The sequence below is a fragment of the Microcebus murinus genome, chromosome 5, assembly GCF_040939455.1.
Source record: "Microcebus murinus isolate Inina chromosome 5, M.murinus_Inina_mat1.0, whole genome shotgun sequence".
Lineage (NCBI taxonomy): Eukaryota > Metazoa > Chordata > Mammalia > Primates > Cheirogaleidae > Microcebus > Microcebus murinus.
Genome location: NC_134108.1, coordinates 98408377 through 98425188, shown reverse-complemented (window position 1 = coordinate 98425188; position 16812 = coordinate 98408377). Strand labels below are relative to the sequence as shown.

The 16812-nt window shown below is 45.3% G+C and overlaps 1 protein-coding gene across 5 annotated transcripts in view; it reads right to left on the bottom strand.

The window, feature by feature from the left end:
• PLA2G7 (phospholipase A2 group VII) overlaps window positions 1-15815 on the bottom strand; it is a 31278-nt gene extending 15463 nt beyond the window's left edge. The window contains exons 1-3 of one of the 5 annotated variants that reach the window (XM_012744810.3): window positions 15588-15815; window positions 13638-13906; window positions 1414-1556 (exon numbers count right to left, since the gene is read on the bottom strand). In XM_012744810.3, coding sequence (XP_012600264.1) covers window positions 1414-1522 — 109 coding nt within the window. In that variant the 5' untranslated portion in view covers window positions 1523-1556; window positions 13638-13906; window positions 15588-15815. Of the gene's footprint in view, window positions 1-1413; window positions 1557-13158; window positions 13244-13637; window positions 13907-15587 lie in introns of those variants that run through there. The other 4 variants (XM_012744811.3, XM_012744814.3, XM_012744813.3 and 1 more) reach the window with 4 other exon arrangements.
• Between the last annotated feature and the right edge of the window lie 997 nt (window positions 15816-16812).

The following is a 16812-nucleotide window of genomic DNA, read 5'->3' as shown; positions in this document are numbered from 1 at the left end:
CCCTTTGGATCCCAATATCCTAAATTGTAACCTTCTCATACCACCCTCCACGACTAACCAGGACTATGCCTTTTCATCCAGACACCTGCCTCTTCTCCCTTTGAGGCAGCCTTGGTGTGAATTCCAGGGCAGCTGTGCTAGGGTGGGAGGGGTTGGGAAAGTGAGGGACAGTGTTGGGAAAATATGATTGAGGAATTAATGAGATGTGGCTCATAAGACCATTTTTTTATTGCATAACCCTATATTACTATATTAAAGACAGAAGCAGGAGTTTGCAGGGTTTTGCCCTGAAGGAATGTGTGGACTCAATGGTTCACTTATTAGAGGCTGCTATCATGGGAGAGCTCTCAAATCTCCAATAGGGACGTTTTCCAGGAAGGCTTCCCGGTATCTCAAAATCTGTGAGCTTCTCTGTGTCCTGAAAGACAAGCCAAGGCAAATATGGCCCACAGGATGGGAGCCAGAGACAATGAGTGCACTTTGCCCAGAGATGCGCCCCGGTGGTTATAAACAACCCATTTTATAGAGATGGGCTCCCTGCTCTCTCCTGTCTGTCTACCTTTAAGTCCACCATAACTAATCAAAGAAATATAGAGTCACTATACCTCTTTTGTTATACCTTTGTTAATTGACAACTACTTCTTAGAATTTAGAAGTTAGCCCCTGAAAGACTTTGTACCTGTTTGTTCACCTAGATAGATTAGAAGACCCTTGAGAGGACTTTTGACCCTAACTCACTACCTGTATCCCCTAGCAACTGCATTCTCTGGTATGCAAATACGTTACTCTGACAACTGGTAATTGATGTCTGTGATTATAAAAACCTGTATGAATCTAACCATTTTGCTGGCGTTTATGGGGATAGGCCAGTCCCCTAAGTACTCCCCGCTGTGTTATATCTGATTTTTTTTATATATAAACCTATAAACTATACCTTAGTCTCCGTGTATTCTTTTATTTCTCTTGGTTTCCTATCAATTTCCTTATCCTCTGTGGTGACCCCTATCTTAGAAATGAGATGCGGCTCCCCACGGACTTGGCTCCCTGGGGAAAAATAGCTAATCTCCTCGTGGGCCTGCCTCAAATACTCTCCCTCTCTCCCCCGCAGGACAGCAGGGTGGCACTGAGGAAGTTCTCTACGGTGATTACAAGCTGAGCTTGTGTCTCAAAACATCGCATCTGGGTCTGTCCTGCAGTCATGATATTGAAGAATACAAGGTGCTTCTTCTGTTTCATTTAAAATGAGGAAAAAGTGAGGCCCTCTTCTCTACCCCAGGGGAACACAGGGTTTCCATGAGCATTTCTTAAGAGGACTTGTTTAAAGACGTACAGACATGCAGCTTCTCGGGGGCTACTTGGAGTCTTGCAGCTAAGCAGCTGCTCAAGTCCTGAACAAATAAATATACCTCTTACCTGATGACTTAACATGGGCAACAGGATTTAGGTCTTGCCAGTCAAAAGGACGAACCAGTGCAAGGCAGCTGCAGAGGCAGAAAAGCGCATGCAATTTGAGCGCCACCATCTTGGGAGCTGAGCGGTGGTTTCAGCTTAATCTCCTTCGCAGCAGATGGTTAAAAGAAAAAAACATGCAATGAAGAGGACTTAAACAGTCTGATAAATCAGAGAAGCAGAGGTACTAGTAACATTTGGAAAACAATGAAACATGCATTTTCTGGGCTGGGTTTTAGATTAGCACCAGGGAGTCAAAACCCTTGGTGATGCTGGATTATAGAGCACAGATATAGTTATAATAGGTTTCTGGTCACTAGTTTTTTAACTTTATAACAGTCTAGTTTGGTTATAAAAGGCAGCAATGAAATATAATAATTATAACAAACATCTATCATAATAATATCTATAGGTATTTCTAGCACATAGTAAATAGTTAATAAGTTTTGGCTGTTTCCATCATAATTATATATGATTGTATTTCTGCTTCTGTGGTTATTTTTGGTATTAAGGATATTATAGTTTTGCCAATTTCTATAATCCTAGTACACTGTAAGCTTCTGAAAAGCAGAAGGCATGTCTTCTTTGCTGTCCCAGTGCCTAACAGAGGGCCTAGCAGGCCGTCAGTGTTGAATAAATGTTTGTTGAATCAATGAATGAAACAACAAAATATCGCACATGTGGTAATAATAAAGTATATTACAATTAGGCTATATGCTAACATCTTATTGGCAACAACTATCTTGTATTTGCATATCACTTTCCCCCTTTAAAATCTGCCCAACTTTTTAGGGTGATGGAAATGGTCCCAGCCACCACAATCTCTCATCTGAATTTTGGCAGTAAACTCTAACTGGTCTGCCTGCTTTTGCCCTTGCTTCTGCAGTCTGTCCCCAACAGAGCGGCCAGAGTGGTCCTGTCACTCCTCTGCTCTCAACCCCCAAAGGACTTCAGTGCCACAGAGCAGAGACCATAGACCTTAAAGGAGAACAGCAGGCCCTATGCAGGCTGTACTCAGCAGACTCCCAATCCTGCCACTGCCCCCTCACACACCTGCTGCAACCAGGCTTGCTCCCTTGCCATTCACCAAACACACCAGGTGCTCTGCACCAACCCCCCATCGCCACCTTGGGGTCTTTGCACACATTCCCTCTTAGGGAAAGGCCTTTTCGCCTTGTTCTCTGCATATCTTCTTCCACTAGAAATTCGATTTTGTGAGTGCATGGACTTTTGATTGTCCCCTGCACCTCCTACTGTATTCTCAAGACCTAGATGAGTGGCCGGGCGCAGTGGCTCATGCCTGTAAACCTAGCACTCTGGGAGGCCGAGGTGGGCAGATTGCTCGAGGTCAGGAGTTCGAAGCCAGCCTGAGCAAGAGCGAGACCCCCGTCTCTACTATAAATAGAAAGAAATTAATTGGCCAACTAATATATAGAGAAAAAATTAGCCAGGCATGGTGGTGCATGCCTGTAGTCCCAGCTACTCGGGAGGCTGAGGCAGAAGGATCGCTTGAGCCCAGGAGTTTGAGGTTGCTGTGAGCTAGGCTGATGCCATGGCACTCACTCTAGCCTGGGAAACAAAGCGAGACTCTGTCTCAAAAAAAAAAAAAAAAAAAAAAAAAAAAGACCTAGATGAGTGCCTGGCACCCAGTAGGCACTCAGTAAGTGCCAGCTGAGTAGATAAATACTGAATCCTAGTAGTTTCTAACACATGTGGTTACTATCCCAAACTGAGCCAGGTTTAATGGTCCATGTGAGTATTGGTCCCACTGATACTAAGATGCTAACTAGCTGGCATAGTTATTTTGCAGGAAGATATAATACAGGAGTGTGGCATACACAATTAGTACTCCTGAATATCTACCTGCCCCCCGCCCCCTACATTTCCTGGCCTCTCTTGTGGCTGGACTGAGACCATGGGACTAATTGCCACGATAAATGGAAACTTGAACAGTCGTGGTCTGAGACACTTGGGAGTCACTGCATCTTCTCCACCCCTTCCTTTCTCCAGTACAGCAGACTTAGAAGTGACAGGGTGACATCATGGAATATCAAGATGAAGGCAGCCTGGATGCTAATGACGGAACAGAGAGAGCCCCTGCCAAGTCATAGGACCTTTCACGACTAGGTAATAAACTTTCGCTGTGTTAAGCCACTGAAATTTCCAGATTTTTCCAGATTAAGTCATCACTGCATTATTGCAGCACAGCATGGCCTGTTCTAACACCACATCTGCAGTCATTCTGTCAAAGTGTATTTATTAAGCGAATACTTTATACCTTCTACATAATTGTTGCTATGGAAACAACTGTGCTAAACACCAGAGAATTTAACACAATCCCCGCTCTAAAAGAACTTGCAATTGGGTTTCAGGGATAGGACTAGCTCATATGATACAGGGAGAAAGCAAATGGCAGGAACTTTTTAAAATTCTGAAACAATATAGGACAAATGATAAGGGCAACAGGAATCCAGAGATAAAGATTTCAGAGGAAATGGGCTGTAGTACAGTCAGCTCTTATCACACGGGTTATAAAAAATCCAGATAGGTAACTGGGAAAATTGTTACTGAAGCTCTAAGCTTCTTGGGCTACTTGCAGAGTGACTATATTTTCTTATTCAACATCTTTATTCTTTTCTCTCTTTATTTGGTCAGGAAAAAAGTATGCATAGTGCAACTCTCTAAGATTATTTATAATTTTGTCTGATTTTATTTGATCTTATTTCAGTATTATATTTAATTTTATTATAAAGTTAATACATGATTTCAAAAATCCAAACACAATAGTATAAGGTAAATAAAAACTTGACTTGTTTCTTTACTGATAATAACTTGCTGAAAGATTTTTTTCCAGGTATATTTCTATGCTTGAACACAATACACCCACATAGACATAAATAATACAAATATATATACTTAAATACTTTTACAATTTATTTATAAAACTTCATATTATATATTCAAAGTGCTTTTGAATTTGCTAATAGGTTGTAGAAATCTTTTCATGTCAATATATAGCACTATGATTTGTCTTTTATTTTAAAACGGCACTAGGAGTTGCTCAAACAAAAGGTCATTCACTAAAGGGATAATGATATTGCTAACATTTGAAGGCTTATTATATGCCAAGCATTTTCCACAGTTCCTGGAACAAATTATCCTATTTGCCCATCACCCAAACAATCTGTGAGGGGTGTTTAATTATCCCCATTCTATTGATGAAGAAATTGAAGCCAGGAGAGTTTAATTGGCTTGTCCAAAGCACACAGCTAGCAAGTGCTAGAGGCAGAGCTTGTATCCAGAATGCCTGAGTCCCTACCTTTAATTAAAACTTACCAACCTGAGTAGTATCAATCTCTGTTTGGGTTGGGTGTGGTGGCTCATGCCTGTACTCCTAGCCCTCTGGGAGGCCGAGGCAGGCAGATTGCTCACGATCAGGAGTTCGAAACCAGCCTGAGCAAGAGCAAGACCCCTCGTCTCTACTATAAATAGAAAGAAATTAATTGGCCAACTAAGACATATATATATATAGAAAAAATCAGCTGGGCATGGTGGCGCATGCCTGTAGTCCCAGCTACTTGGGAGGCTGAGGCAGGAGGATCGCTTGAGCCCAGGAGTTTGAGGTTGCTGTGAGCTAGGCTGATGCCACGGCACTCACTCTAGCCTGGGCAACAAAGCAAGACTCTGTTTAAAAAAGAAAAAAGAAGTCTCTGTTTGCTCTAAAACTGCAATTTCCTAAAATTAATGAACACAATAATCATGATACTAAGGTATTCAGAAACTGCTTTCTGGATTGAAAGGATGACTTAAAGAGTTAGAAATTATTCCCTAAAGAGATGAGAGTCTCTTTAGGGACAAGAACAAATCATTGTTCTTGTCCCATGTTATATGTGGAGCAACATGCTGAGACCCTTAGAAACTGCATAGGACTTTGGATGAATCCAGAGAAATAGCTGAGTTTTCCAAATAAGCAATAGAAGGGGTTGTCCTGAAGCCAAGCCATGTGCTCACCAACTTCCACGATTAACTCTCCGTTATATTGTCACGACTTGGTTTTTCATCAAATAATATCATCCGCGTAAAGTATTTAGAGGAGCATGAGCAGAGGGCAAACACACAAAGGAACAGAATTGAAAACCATCTACTTCAAGAGAAATAAGTGTAACTATGAGCCCTCTTGCTAAGCAGGTAGGCTTATCCAACATTAAACACAGATGGATTTAGACACTTCTGCAGAAGTCACTCGAGTGTTGTACATTTGAGATAATGTCCAGATTAAGTTTTGATTCCGTTAGCTAATGTGGTAAGGAAAATATCATGTTAATAGAGTAGGTTTTATCTTTTCTCTTTTTTAGTTTCAATATTAGCAAGTATTGAGCAGAAAATTCTTTTGTGTGTGCTTTTAAAAAGAGTCATATGTCTTGGAAGATGGGGTGTTTTTTTTTTAGGTTTACAAAATGTGGATTCTTCATGAATGCATTCAACTTGTGATATGTACACATCGCCACACTTGTCTCTCATCTTATTCTCCAGGTAGTCCGGTTGGAGATCTGCACCCCCTCCCTGCCATGCTCTCCCCAATCTCCCCAGCCAGCCCCTCCCTCCCTACAGAGCCCACAGCGCTGTTTGTTCCTCTCTTATGGTGCTCACTTTTTGCGTAATGTTTTGTACCACAATAGCCTACGCACCAGGCCGTCCACTGATAAATCCATCCAGTCAAACATTTCCAACTGCCAAGCCCTGGGTGCTAAACGCATGGCCGGCTTCTGCTACCGGCACACAAAACCCCGTGTAGGGAAACAGAGCAGCGAGGACTCTAAAATTATGGGAAATTTTCAGCCTCCACGAATTTAGTTCAAATATTTTAATCAGAAACAGCTAGAAATGAGTTATTCTCAGTTCAATATACATGTGAGTTTCATGTTTTGGGCACAGTTTTGTCTTTATCTTGAATTCCATGTAGAGGATGAGGATGCTATAGTATTTGCAGTGCTCGTGGCTTCTAAACGTCTGCATCCTGCTTTGGTGAAGTGCTGAGAAGGCATGGAAAAAGCCGTAAGTTTTTTTAAAGTGTGATTTGGGAATAAGAGGTGTTTTAATAGAGTGGGTTCAGTGCGGGCATAGAGAGGAATGGCCAATTCTGGGGGTGGGTGGTGCCAGAAGGTATGGAAAGCCCTCCTAGAACAGCTCATGCTCCAGCTGGCTCTTGGAAAAGGACTCGAGTTAGCAGACTGACCTGGGTTTATGGGAAGAAGGGAGGGAAACTGGGCGAAAGCAGTGTCGTGATGCAGCCAGGAGCTGCGACCAGAGAGCTGTGGGGAAGGAGGCTGGAGGCAAGGGCAAGTGTCAGGGCCAGAACACAGGGAACCTTGCATGCGATGGGTTTGAGTTGGGACTTTTGTCCTACAGGTAATGATATGCCCCATGCACCCAGCAGTGAGGGCCTTTCACCCGCCAAATGTACCATGACTGTTTGTTGAATTAACACAGGAATGACTTGTGCACTGCAAGATGGGATCTGTGTGTCCTTAGTCTGATCACACCTGTGTGCATACGTGTCGTGTGTGTTGGGGGTTAAGGGAAATGTAAAGTAGGAGGGTTGGAGCCTCAAACTGTTTATCGAACATGGCTGTGCCCACGGCTGCAGTTCAGCCATATTTGTGTCCTAGCGATTTCATGGCAGCCCCTTACTCCTTCATTCACCTCTCCTTATTACGTTAGAGTCTCTCCTTAAAGAGATAGGCTCTCCTGAAACCTGCCCTCCTATTCTTTACAATTGAAGACCTGAAAACACTCTTCTCCAGGGAAAACAGGGAACAATGGGGTTATACTCCCTCCCGAAGCCCTCCTCTTTGCCTCTGATTTGATTCTGGACTAATGCTCATGCTCTCCTCTCTATAACCAGCTCTCTGCCCCATATTCTGGGGATCTGAATGTCAGACTTCCAACCTACAGAACTGTAAGATAATCAATTGTGCTGCTGTAAGTGACTAAGGTTGTAGCAAATCGTTATTGCAACAATAGAAAACTGATATGGGGCACATAAAGTGACAGAGTGAGACTAAAGAACAAATAATAGGCCGATTGAGTTTCATATAAGGTCAGATAAAGTGGTTTAAATATCTCAAAATTGACCCATTACCAGACTGAATGATTGATGAAGAAGATAAAATCTTCTACTTTGGCTATCTTATTGTACAATAGGATGAAGGCAGGAGAATAAAGCTAGAATATCACCCCATAGTAGTGACTCCCCCAGAAGACATGGGCAATACTTGGAGATATTTTTTTTTTTAATTATTTTTTTTATTTTGGCATATTATGGGGGTACAGATTTTAAGGTTTCAATAAATGCCCATTCCCCCCCTCCCCCCAAAAGTCTGAGTCTCCATCATGACCATCCCCCAGATGGTGCACATCTCACTCACTATGTATGTATATACCCGCCCCCCTCCCCCCTCTTGGTTGTCACGCCAGGAGGGAGAGTCTACGGGAATGTGGTGGGCAGAGGCCAGGGATGCTGCTGCACATTCTGTAGTGGACAGGACATCCTCCGCAACACAGAACTGTCCCCAAATGTCAACAATGGGAGGTTGAGAAACTCTGGTCTAAGAGAATGCTGGACTAAATCTAACCTTGTTTAATGAGGAATAAATATTTGGTTCATTCTGAAACATGCTATAGGGAGGCAGATGCCTGGACATTAAAAGGAAGAAATGTTTTGATAATTAGGTCATTTGTGATGTCTGCCACACAAGGTAGAGAGTTCCCTGTCACGAGAAGAATTTAAACACTGCTAACTGGCCCCTGCCAGGAATGCTGAAAAAAGGATGGGAGTATGGGTGTGTTTGGACTCTGAGGTCCCATCTTTATCCAAGACATATGACTCTTTTTAAAAGCACCCACTAAAGAATTTCCTGCTCAATACTTGCTAATATGGAAACTAAAAAAGAGAAAAGATAAAACCTACTCTATTAACATGATATTTTCCTTACCACATTAGCTAACGGAATCAAAACTTAATCTGGACATTATCTCAAATGTACAACACTCGAGTGACTTCTGCAGAAGTGTCTAAATCCTCTTATTTGGGGCACAGTAAGTACAACTCTTGCATAATCATTTCACAACCTAAGAAAAGAGGTAGGGTCAAAAAAGCAAAACAAGAAACAGTTCCCTATTGTGGAAGCAGTTTAGTAGCACAGCCATTTATAAGTACCAGCAAGCACTGTACTTAAAAGCTGCAAGTAAAATAGAATTCATTGCTTCTACTCCCAATTTTGAAAATAGGAACTTATCTATATCCAATGTGCAAACGTCCAATGTTTGGTGCCCTACATGGTTTAAAGGCAAAAAAGGTATAAATTATCTAAGATCACTGGGTAGGTTGCTGCCATACTGGGAGTTCTTGATCTTACTCTTCTTTGATTCAATACCCCAACCTCCTACCTAGATAGGCCAACCTGGCACTGACACCTCAGCTATGGTACTCTCTATGGGCTTGCAGCGAGCTTAAAGTTTCTGAAGAATGATTTTTCCTAAAGAATAACTGTAGCTTCTCCTTAAAGCAGCAGTCCCCAGTCTTTTTGGCACCAGGGATCGGTTTCATGGAAGATAATTTTTCCATGGGTGGGGGTAGTGGCATGGAGCTCAGGCAGTGGTGCACAGCCAGTTCTTAACGGGCGTGGACCTGTACCAGGCCACACCCACGGGTTGGGGACCGCAGCCTTAAATGATCGGAGATCCTTAAATTATGAAAAACTAAAGCCACAGTCAACCCCTACCCTTACCAAATGATACACACATGAAACACATCAGAGTCACAGGAAACATACATACACACCCCATGTATGTAACATTACTTAGTAAGAGTAACTGGATCTGTTGAGAGTTATATGCATAAATGGCTGCATGATGGTTAGGTTAAGGTCATGGGGATTCTCCTTGAGAAAAATCTCCCTAGTGGCAGAATAATAGAATGGTTTAGAAATCCAGCTCTAGCTTCCAGCTGCCAAGGTTTGAATCCTGAATCTGCTACTTACTGGTTTGGTGACAGTGACTAAGTTTGCACCCACTTTCTACTTCCCTTTCCTCATCTGTCAAAGGGGAACCCTGACGGTGCAGTTGTTATAGGGATGTGAGCACTTAGAGGAATGTCATCATTACTCCAAGTCCGCCGTGTAGGTGCAAGTCACAGTGACTAGGTGTGGAGGAGGCTGGAGACACAGCAAACTGGGGATGAACAAGCAATAGGCATAGATCCTTTTCCATGACAGGAACTCAGTGTTCACGTCCTCCAAATGGGGGTTGCAGCATTAAACCTGACATACATGCCCCAGTATAGATTAAAATACTGAAAGAATCTGAAAAATGATAATGGGGCCATAGAGGGACGGCAGTCTTGGAAGAGCTCTTTGCTCCCTAAGACGTCCAAATGCACCACTGGTGCACATCCCATAAGCAAGATTGCAAAGGAAGAGCCACCTCTCAACCTTGATCAACCCACTCGTCTGATGTCTTATGTACAAACCAAAATGAATAAAGTGAGGACAAAAAGTCTGATAGTGTTTACACAGCTGTTAGCAATAACAACAGCTTACTCTGCGCTGGCCACCATTCTAATAAGCATCTTATACAAGCGAACTCATTTAGTCCTCAGGTCTATTCAATATACAGATGAGAAAATGGAGACAGAAAGGTTAAATATGCCCAAGGTCACAGAGATAGGAAATAGCTAACCCAGGATCTGAAGCTAGGCCCTGACTCTACAACAAAGATTCTCAACCTCAGCACTGCTGATATTCTGGGCTGATGAGCCTGGGTTGTGGGGGCTGTTCTGTGTCTTGCAGAATACTTACCAGCATCCCTGGCCTCTACTCACTAGATGCCAGTAGCACACCCCAGTTGTGGCAACCAAGTATGTCTCCAGATTTCGCCAAATGTCCCCTGGTTGGGCGGCAGGTGGCAAAAATCCCCCTTAGTTGAAAACAACTGCTCTCAATTTATACATCGAACAGTTCTCCTATAAACTCTCAGGGACAATCTAACTGGAAAATAAAGCCCTAAAAGTTAAACAAAACAAAAAAAGGAATGGATTGGCCAAGAAAATTCTAAAGACATCTTAGGTCACGTAACAGAAGCATAACATCTTAGAGAGAGAGAGAGGCCACCCTCCCACCGTGTCCTGCACCAGTTAGACCACCCAGGGGTCCTCAAACTTTTTAAGCAAGGGGCCAATTCATTGTCCCTCAGACCATTGGAGGGCCGGACTATAGTTTAAAAAAAAAAACTATGAACAAATTCCTATGCACATTGCACATACCTTATTTTGAAGTTAAAAAAAAACAACAAATGGGCAAAGATACCCACATGTGGCCCACGGGCCGTAGTTTGAGGACGTTTGGACCACATCTTATTGAATTGGTGGGGCTATAGGGATTTTAACAAGTGAAAGGTCATACAAAGGGACAATAACCCAGCAATAACCAGCACGATAAGAGAACAAGGCAGCAAGTCACACAAGGAACAGCTGAAGAAATGAGGGAAGTTTATTACCGGGAAAACCCAGATGGCATGTGACAGCTACAGCTCTGTGCAAAGGTCCTAGACTTGCTCTATGTGGACCCAGAGCATAGACCTCCATTAACAGGAGCTTTTCGACAATCAGCATTAACTTCTTCATCAGAGGAGCCATAAAAGTACGGGTCTGGGGACACCAGCCGCAGTACAGGAATAGGGAGTCCTACATCAGATGAGGGTGAGGGACAGGCTGGAGGAGATAGCCCTAAACCTGAGGTTAAAAATTGAAAGTCCACAAGGGCCAGCTAGGTAACTTAAATGAGTGAAACAGGCCAGTGGAATAGAATAAGGACTAGCAGGGACTGTGGCAAACTGACCCATCCAAAAGGACTCAACTCTACAAAAGGACCACCACTCTACTCCAGTTGACTGCTCCTATGTAGCAATTACAGTTCCATGTTACTAGATCTGATGGTTTTCAAGAAAACTTTCTCTGACTTTTAAAGGATAGCAACCAATGCAACATTTTGAAACATTTTCTGAGTCAAACAAAACAGATCTTGACGCCAAGGAGAAACTGTGACCTCTCCCTTAAAGATGTCCCAACCACCCCCCCAGCCCTAAGGAACTATGATGGCAGACATGGCAAAAGAGAAACCATATAGATCCCAGAATTACTCTCACATTTTGTCTGTAATTTGAATTGCCAGACTGGCCACTTCAAGCTGAAGTTCAGACACACTGACCAAATAAATCATTAATGGGCTCTGGCAACTGAAAATGACCCAGAGACTGTTAAGTCACAAGGAGCTGAAGTTTCCACTGCACGCAATGTGAATGAGGAAGGGCCCGTCTTCCTCTAAACAGATGCATCTTCTAGTAAACTACACAAAGTGACTCAGGAAAGAGAAATAGAGAAACAGGATTGCTTCATTGTAGCAGTTGTCCTGTCCCTCATAAGGGCACCCCTACCCTAGTTGATGAACAACTTCAAAAATCTTCCGGACTCTCTAAAACTTAGAGAGTGATCCACTAGGGAAAGTTTAAGTTTTCCTCTGAGAGAAAATGCCTCACTAAGGGTAACAATACTATTCAACTTTCTTCTATATGCCTCCCCAGAAATTCTGCTATCACATATATATTTTCAATGATCTTATACATATCTGTACAGCCATATCAAGGACAAATGCTAATAATCTATCTAAAACTGTTTTCCAATTTCCAGCTTCAAATGTTTTGTTTTTGAATTTTATGTGAGCACATTCAACTTTCAAAATCAAGCCAGCTATTATTTTAGCATTAATTTCAAAGCATTCTATGATGGTGTGTTTTATTGGTAACTTTTAGTTAAAGGTTGTTCTCTGAACAGAACAAAATATTTTTTTATGTATAATAAATTATGTTTATTAAAAGCAATAAAATAAAAAGACATTGAAATTGATTGGAACAAATTTTAAAATAAAGCCCAGGGAATTCAATGGGACACAATATTAGCAAATAATAATAGTAATAAAATCTTACATTACTCTTAAGAGCCTATTCAGTAGCTTATCGGGCAGGCATCCTCAAACTACGGCCCGAGGGCCACATGCGAGTATTTTTGCCCGTTTGTTTTTTTACTTCAAAATAAGATATGGGAAGTGTGTATAGGAATTTGTTCATAGTTTTTTTAAAACTATAGTCCGGCCCTCCAATGGTCTGAGGGACAGTGAACTGGCCCCCTGTTTAAAAAGTTTGAGGAGCCCTGTTATTGGGTTTTACAAGTGGGCCAGGTGTAGCAATGTCATCCCCATTTTGCAGATGGGAAATTCGAGACAGAGAAACATTAAGTAACTTCCCAGTCTACCTCCAAGAGATAGCCAACACCCCTCTACTGCCCCTCCACAAGGTGACCATCAGTGAACTGGATGGAGCTCATTTCCTCATGTCCTCTCCTCTTTCCCCTATCATCCATTCTCTACACAGCACTCTGAGTAATCTCTCAAAAAAATGTAAATCTAGTATGTCACACCTCTGCCTCCAACTCTCTTTTGATTTGTTACTGCACTTAGAATAAGATCCAAACTGTTTAGCTCGGCCTACGAGGCTCTGCCTGACCTGGCCCAGGCCCCTCAATCTCATTCCTCCAACTCTCCTCCTCCCTCACCTAAGTCCAGCCATGCCGGCACTCTAACCGTGCCTCCAACATACCACTTGTCTCCAGGACCAGGACTTCTGTGCTTGTGGTTCCCTCTGCTGGAACCGTCTGTCCGTCTCCCCCAGGTCTCATCTCAAGGCTGTCTCTCAGAGACTCCCTCCCACCCACCCAACACACACACACACACACACACACACACACACACACTCTTACAAAACAACACTACCATGGCACTCTGTTTGCTTCTGCTTTCCTTCAAAGCATTTCTCATTATATGAATTCACCTAGCTCAGCCTTGGATTCGAGAATGCGAACTCCATGGGAGCAGAGGACTTATCCGTCTTACCACTCTTCACTCAGCGCCTGACACGCAGGAGCCGCACAATAAATATTTTCTGAAATGAATGAGTGAGTGAATGCACACAGCTTCTGCTGGGAGTCAGCCAGCCCACTTAATTCAGTGACTACCTATTTTTATAGTAGGCTTTTTCTTTCCCCTCAACTACTAAGTTTATTTTAAAAATCGACGTACCAATAATGATCGGCCTGTTTCTATTAGTGTGTCACGCGGCACTCCCACAAAATCGAGCACGGTAACGGGTGACTGGCTTCATAAAGAAAGGCAGTAAGAACCCACCGCTCATGTCCTCGAGCCACAAAGCTTCCCCAGAATCCTGGAATGATGTGACTTTGGAACGAAATGTTCCCCTTCAATGTCTCTTCGCTCGATACTTTCTCTTCAATGCTTTTATGGAAATTTCTCAACGTTTTGAGGGTTCAGTTGGGCTCATTATCAGGGATCTTGAAAAAAGAAATCAGGCTTAAGATGAATCACAATAGAAATAACCTGATGATCACCTTTTTTTCCAGGAAATATCCATCTCCTGGGTGTCAGGGAAAGGAACATAGATTAAGGGGACCCCTAAACCCCACCTGACATTCCCAGGGCTCCCACTCCAGTTGCTCAGGTCCCCAGTTTGCACTTTTCTTAATGCTCTTGTGCTGAGAGCCTCCAGAGGGTGATAATTGCATCCTTCTGCAAAGGTGACTGGGTGAGGGGCTGTGGTGGGGGCCATGCCTGTTCCTCAGGACTAAAGTGCAAAGGGCACAGAGAAACAATGGCAAAGAAACGAGGAACCAGCTGCCCAGGGTTCTGTTTCAGGGGAAAGTCCTGCAGTGCTGGGCACGGCCTCCACACCTCAGAGAGGATTTCTCAACTGTAAACTCCGTGGCTGAACCAGATTAACAGCCCTCTTCACTCTGCTGCTCCTTCAGTCTCAGTGGCATTGACTGCCAGCGACAGTCTGTGGGGACAGGCTGGGGTGCCAGGCTGGAGTGTGTAGCGCTCAGTCCCATGAAGAGCATCGACAGGTGGCCAGCAGCAGTTTAGGAAAAGCTCCCTCAAGGCCAGCGTGCAAGGAGCAGGCATGCTGGAAAATGCCACATCAGTGGGTTCTGCTGGGCCACCAGAAGAACCTCCCCTGGGAAGAGACCTGCCAGGTTGCTAGCAGCTCAGCAGTGCCTCTTGGCCAGAAGGCCACCTCCTTCTTGGTCAGGCCAATACTTAATACCCAGATCCCCAAATTCAATGTCAGCCCAAGATCTGGTCCTGAGTGAGCCTCTTGGGATCGCCAGCAAGCCCGAGGACTCATTCATTCTCCACCTCCTGCTCATCCTCCTGTCTCCCAGCTCAGCATTGTCACTTCGGTCAAAGGTAATTTGTGCAAGACTGATGTGTTAACAGGTCCCTCCCAAACCTGACTCCGTGTGCCTTTAAAGATAGCAAGCTCCCATTTATGAGCCACGAAACCTGCTCCTTCCTCCCTCACCACCCCTGCAGCGATCCCAAGAACCACCGGCCAGAGTGAAAGCCTGAGCTCCTCGTTTTTCGCGACAGAAAATTCTATTAGGAGCTCCAGGAGACGAAGAGGTGGGCGACGTTGTCTGTTTTTCTGATTTTTACTTGACTTTTAAAAAACGGAGGGCTCCTCCTTGACTCAGAATAAACAGAGCAGCCCTGCTCTTATCTGGCCAGCAGGGGGGACGCTCCCGGCAGGGGAGGTGGTGCTGGGATCTGTCCCCACTGGAGCTACTCGGAGCTGGGCTGCAGGAGCAGCAATGCTCCCCAAAGCGGGGGTGCGCGCGTGTCCCGGCAGGAGACCTATAGATAAGAAAGCGCCGTGTTCCTGGTTCCCCTGGCCTGATTCTGCCCCTGAGTTCCGAATTCTTAGGGTTGCTCCCTCTGGAAAAGGTTCGGGAGAACTGGGTTCCAATTCCATCACCTCCCCGCGCCACGATCCCAGCGCTGTTGTTGAGGGCGGAGGGGACGGGACGGTGAACCCTGGACCGGCCCGGAGCGCGGTGCCGCCCCAGCTGGCGGTCGCCCTCCTGGGGCCCGGCCCGCCGCGCGCGACAGTGTCCTGAGCCCAGCGCGGCCCGCGCCCGTCCTCCCGCCCCGGCCTCGCCCGCGGCCCCTCCTCACCCTGGCGCTGCGCTGAGCTGCTCGCGGGAACCGGGGTCCCTGCGCACGTTCCGCGGCGCGCCGTCGCCACCCGCGCGCGCCAGACCCGAATGCTCCGCGTCGCCGGCACTGCGGGCCTCGGGCCAGCCGCGGTCGCCGTGGCAGCGGGGCGGCGGGACAGCTTGGGCTAGCGGCAGGCGGGTGGGCTGTGCCCTGGGCCCGCCCCGCGCGGCCGGATCGCCCCGGCCCTCCCCTGCCCTCCCCCCCCCCCCCCCCCCCCGGCGCCGCGGGAGGAGGGACCGGGGAGGAGCGTGCGCCCGCCGGCCTCCCGACCCGAGCGTGCGCGGGCGCACCCTGCGTTCTCCCCGGGCACGTGTCCCGCAACCTGGCCCCGCGGGCGAGCTGAGCGGCCCGCCCCCGAGTGGATCCAGACAGTGCCTCGGTGGTGCAGCGTTCCCAGGTGCTGCTCTCACACCTGGCTCTGAGCAGATCTGTGAGGGGGGGCTCTGAGCAGGGGCTGAATTCTCCCCACATCAAGCCCATTCTGCTTGTTTCACCATGTTCTCTAAATTCACCAAGTTACTGCGTGTCCCTCTGTGATCTGAAACCCTCTGTGATCTGAAACGCTCTGTGCGTTGCGTGTTCCAGTCCTTTGCGCACTGAATGCGCGTTCAGAAGGCGTGTGGACTGTGCTCCAGGTCGGATGGCCTGCCCGGTGCCAGTGTTGTTTTCCGCAGAAATATAATGAAGGACAATCCGGAATAGCGCTTACGAGTTAGGGGCAAACGGTGTTAGAAAGGGCCCTTGTATAGTTCAGTTTAACACAGGGTTGTTTGGGGTTTAACTAAAACTCCCTCTATTTTCCAATGCTTTCTTCTCAATCCATCCACTCCGTGATAAATTAAGAAACATTCATTTAAAGCTTCAGTTAGACACTCAGGGAGAGTAGTTTGAAATCTATGTGTGGTGTTATTAAAAGTTTATGTTTTTCAAAATAGTGGTTTGTTTCTTGGTGAGATGCCAGAACTGGAGATGAAAATTTTGTTTTATTTTGAACTCATGGACTCTGCAGTAAGAAGGCATGCGTGGGTTGTAGGCAGTTTCTCCCACTTAAGCATTGTGAGCTTGGGCAATTTCTTCCTCATCTCTGCTTCTCAGTATACTCATCCATAAAACGGAGACAAAGTCAGGCAGTCTCACTTTGTGAGAATGAAATGCAAGTGCGTATGAAAAGCTTAGGACAGAG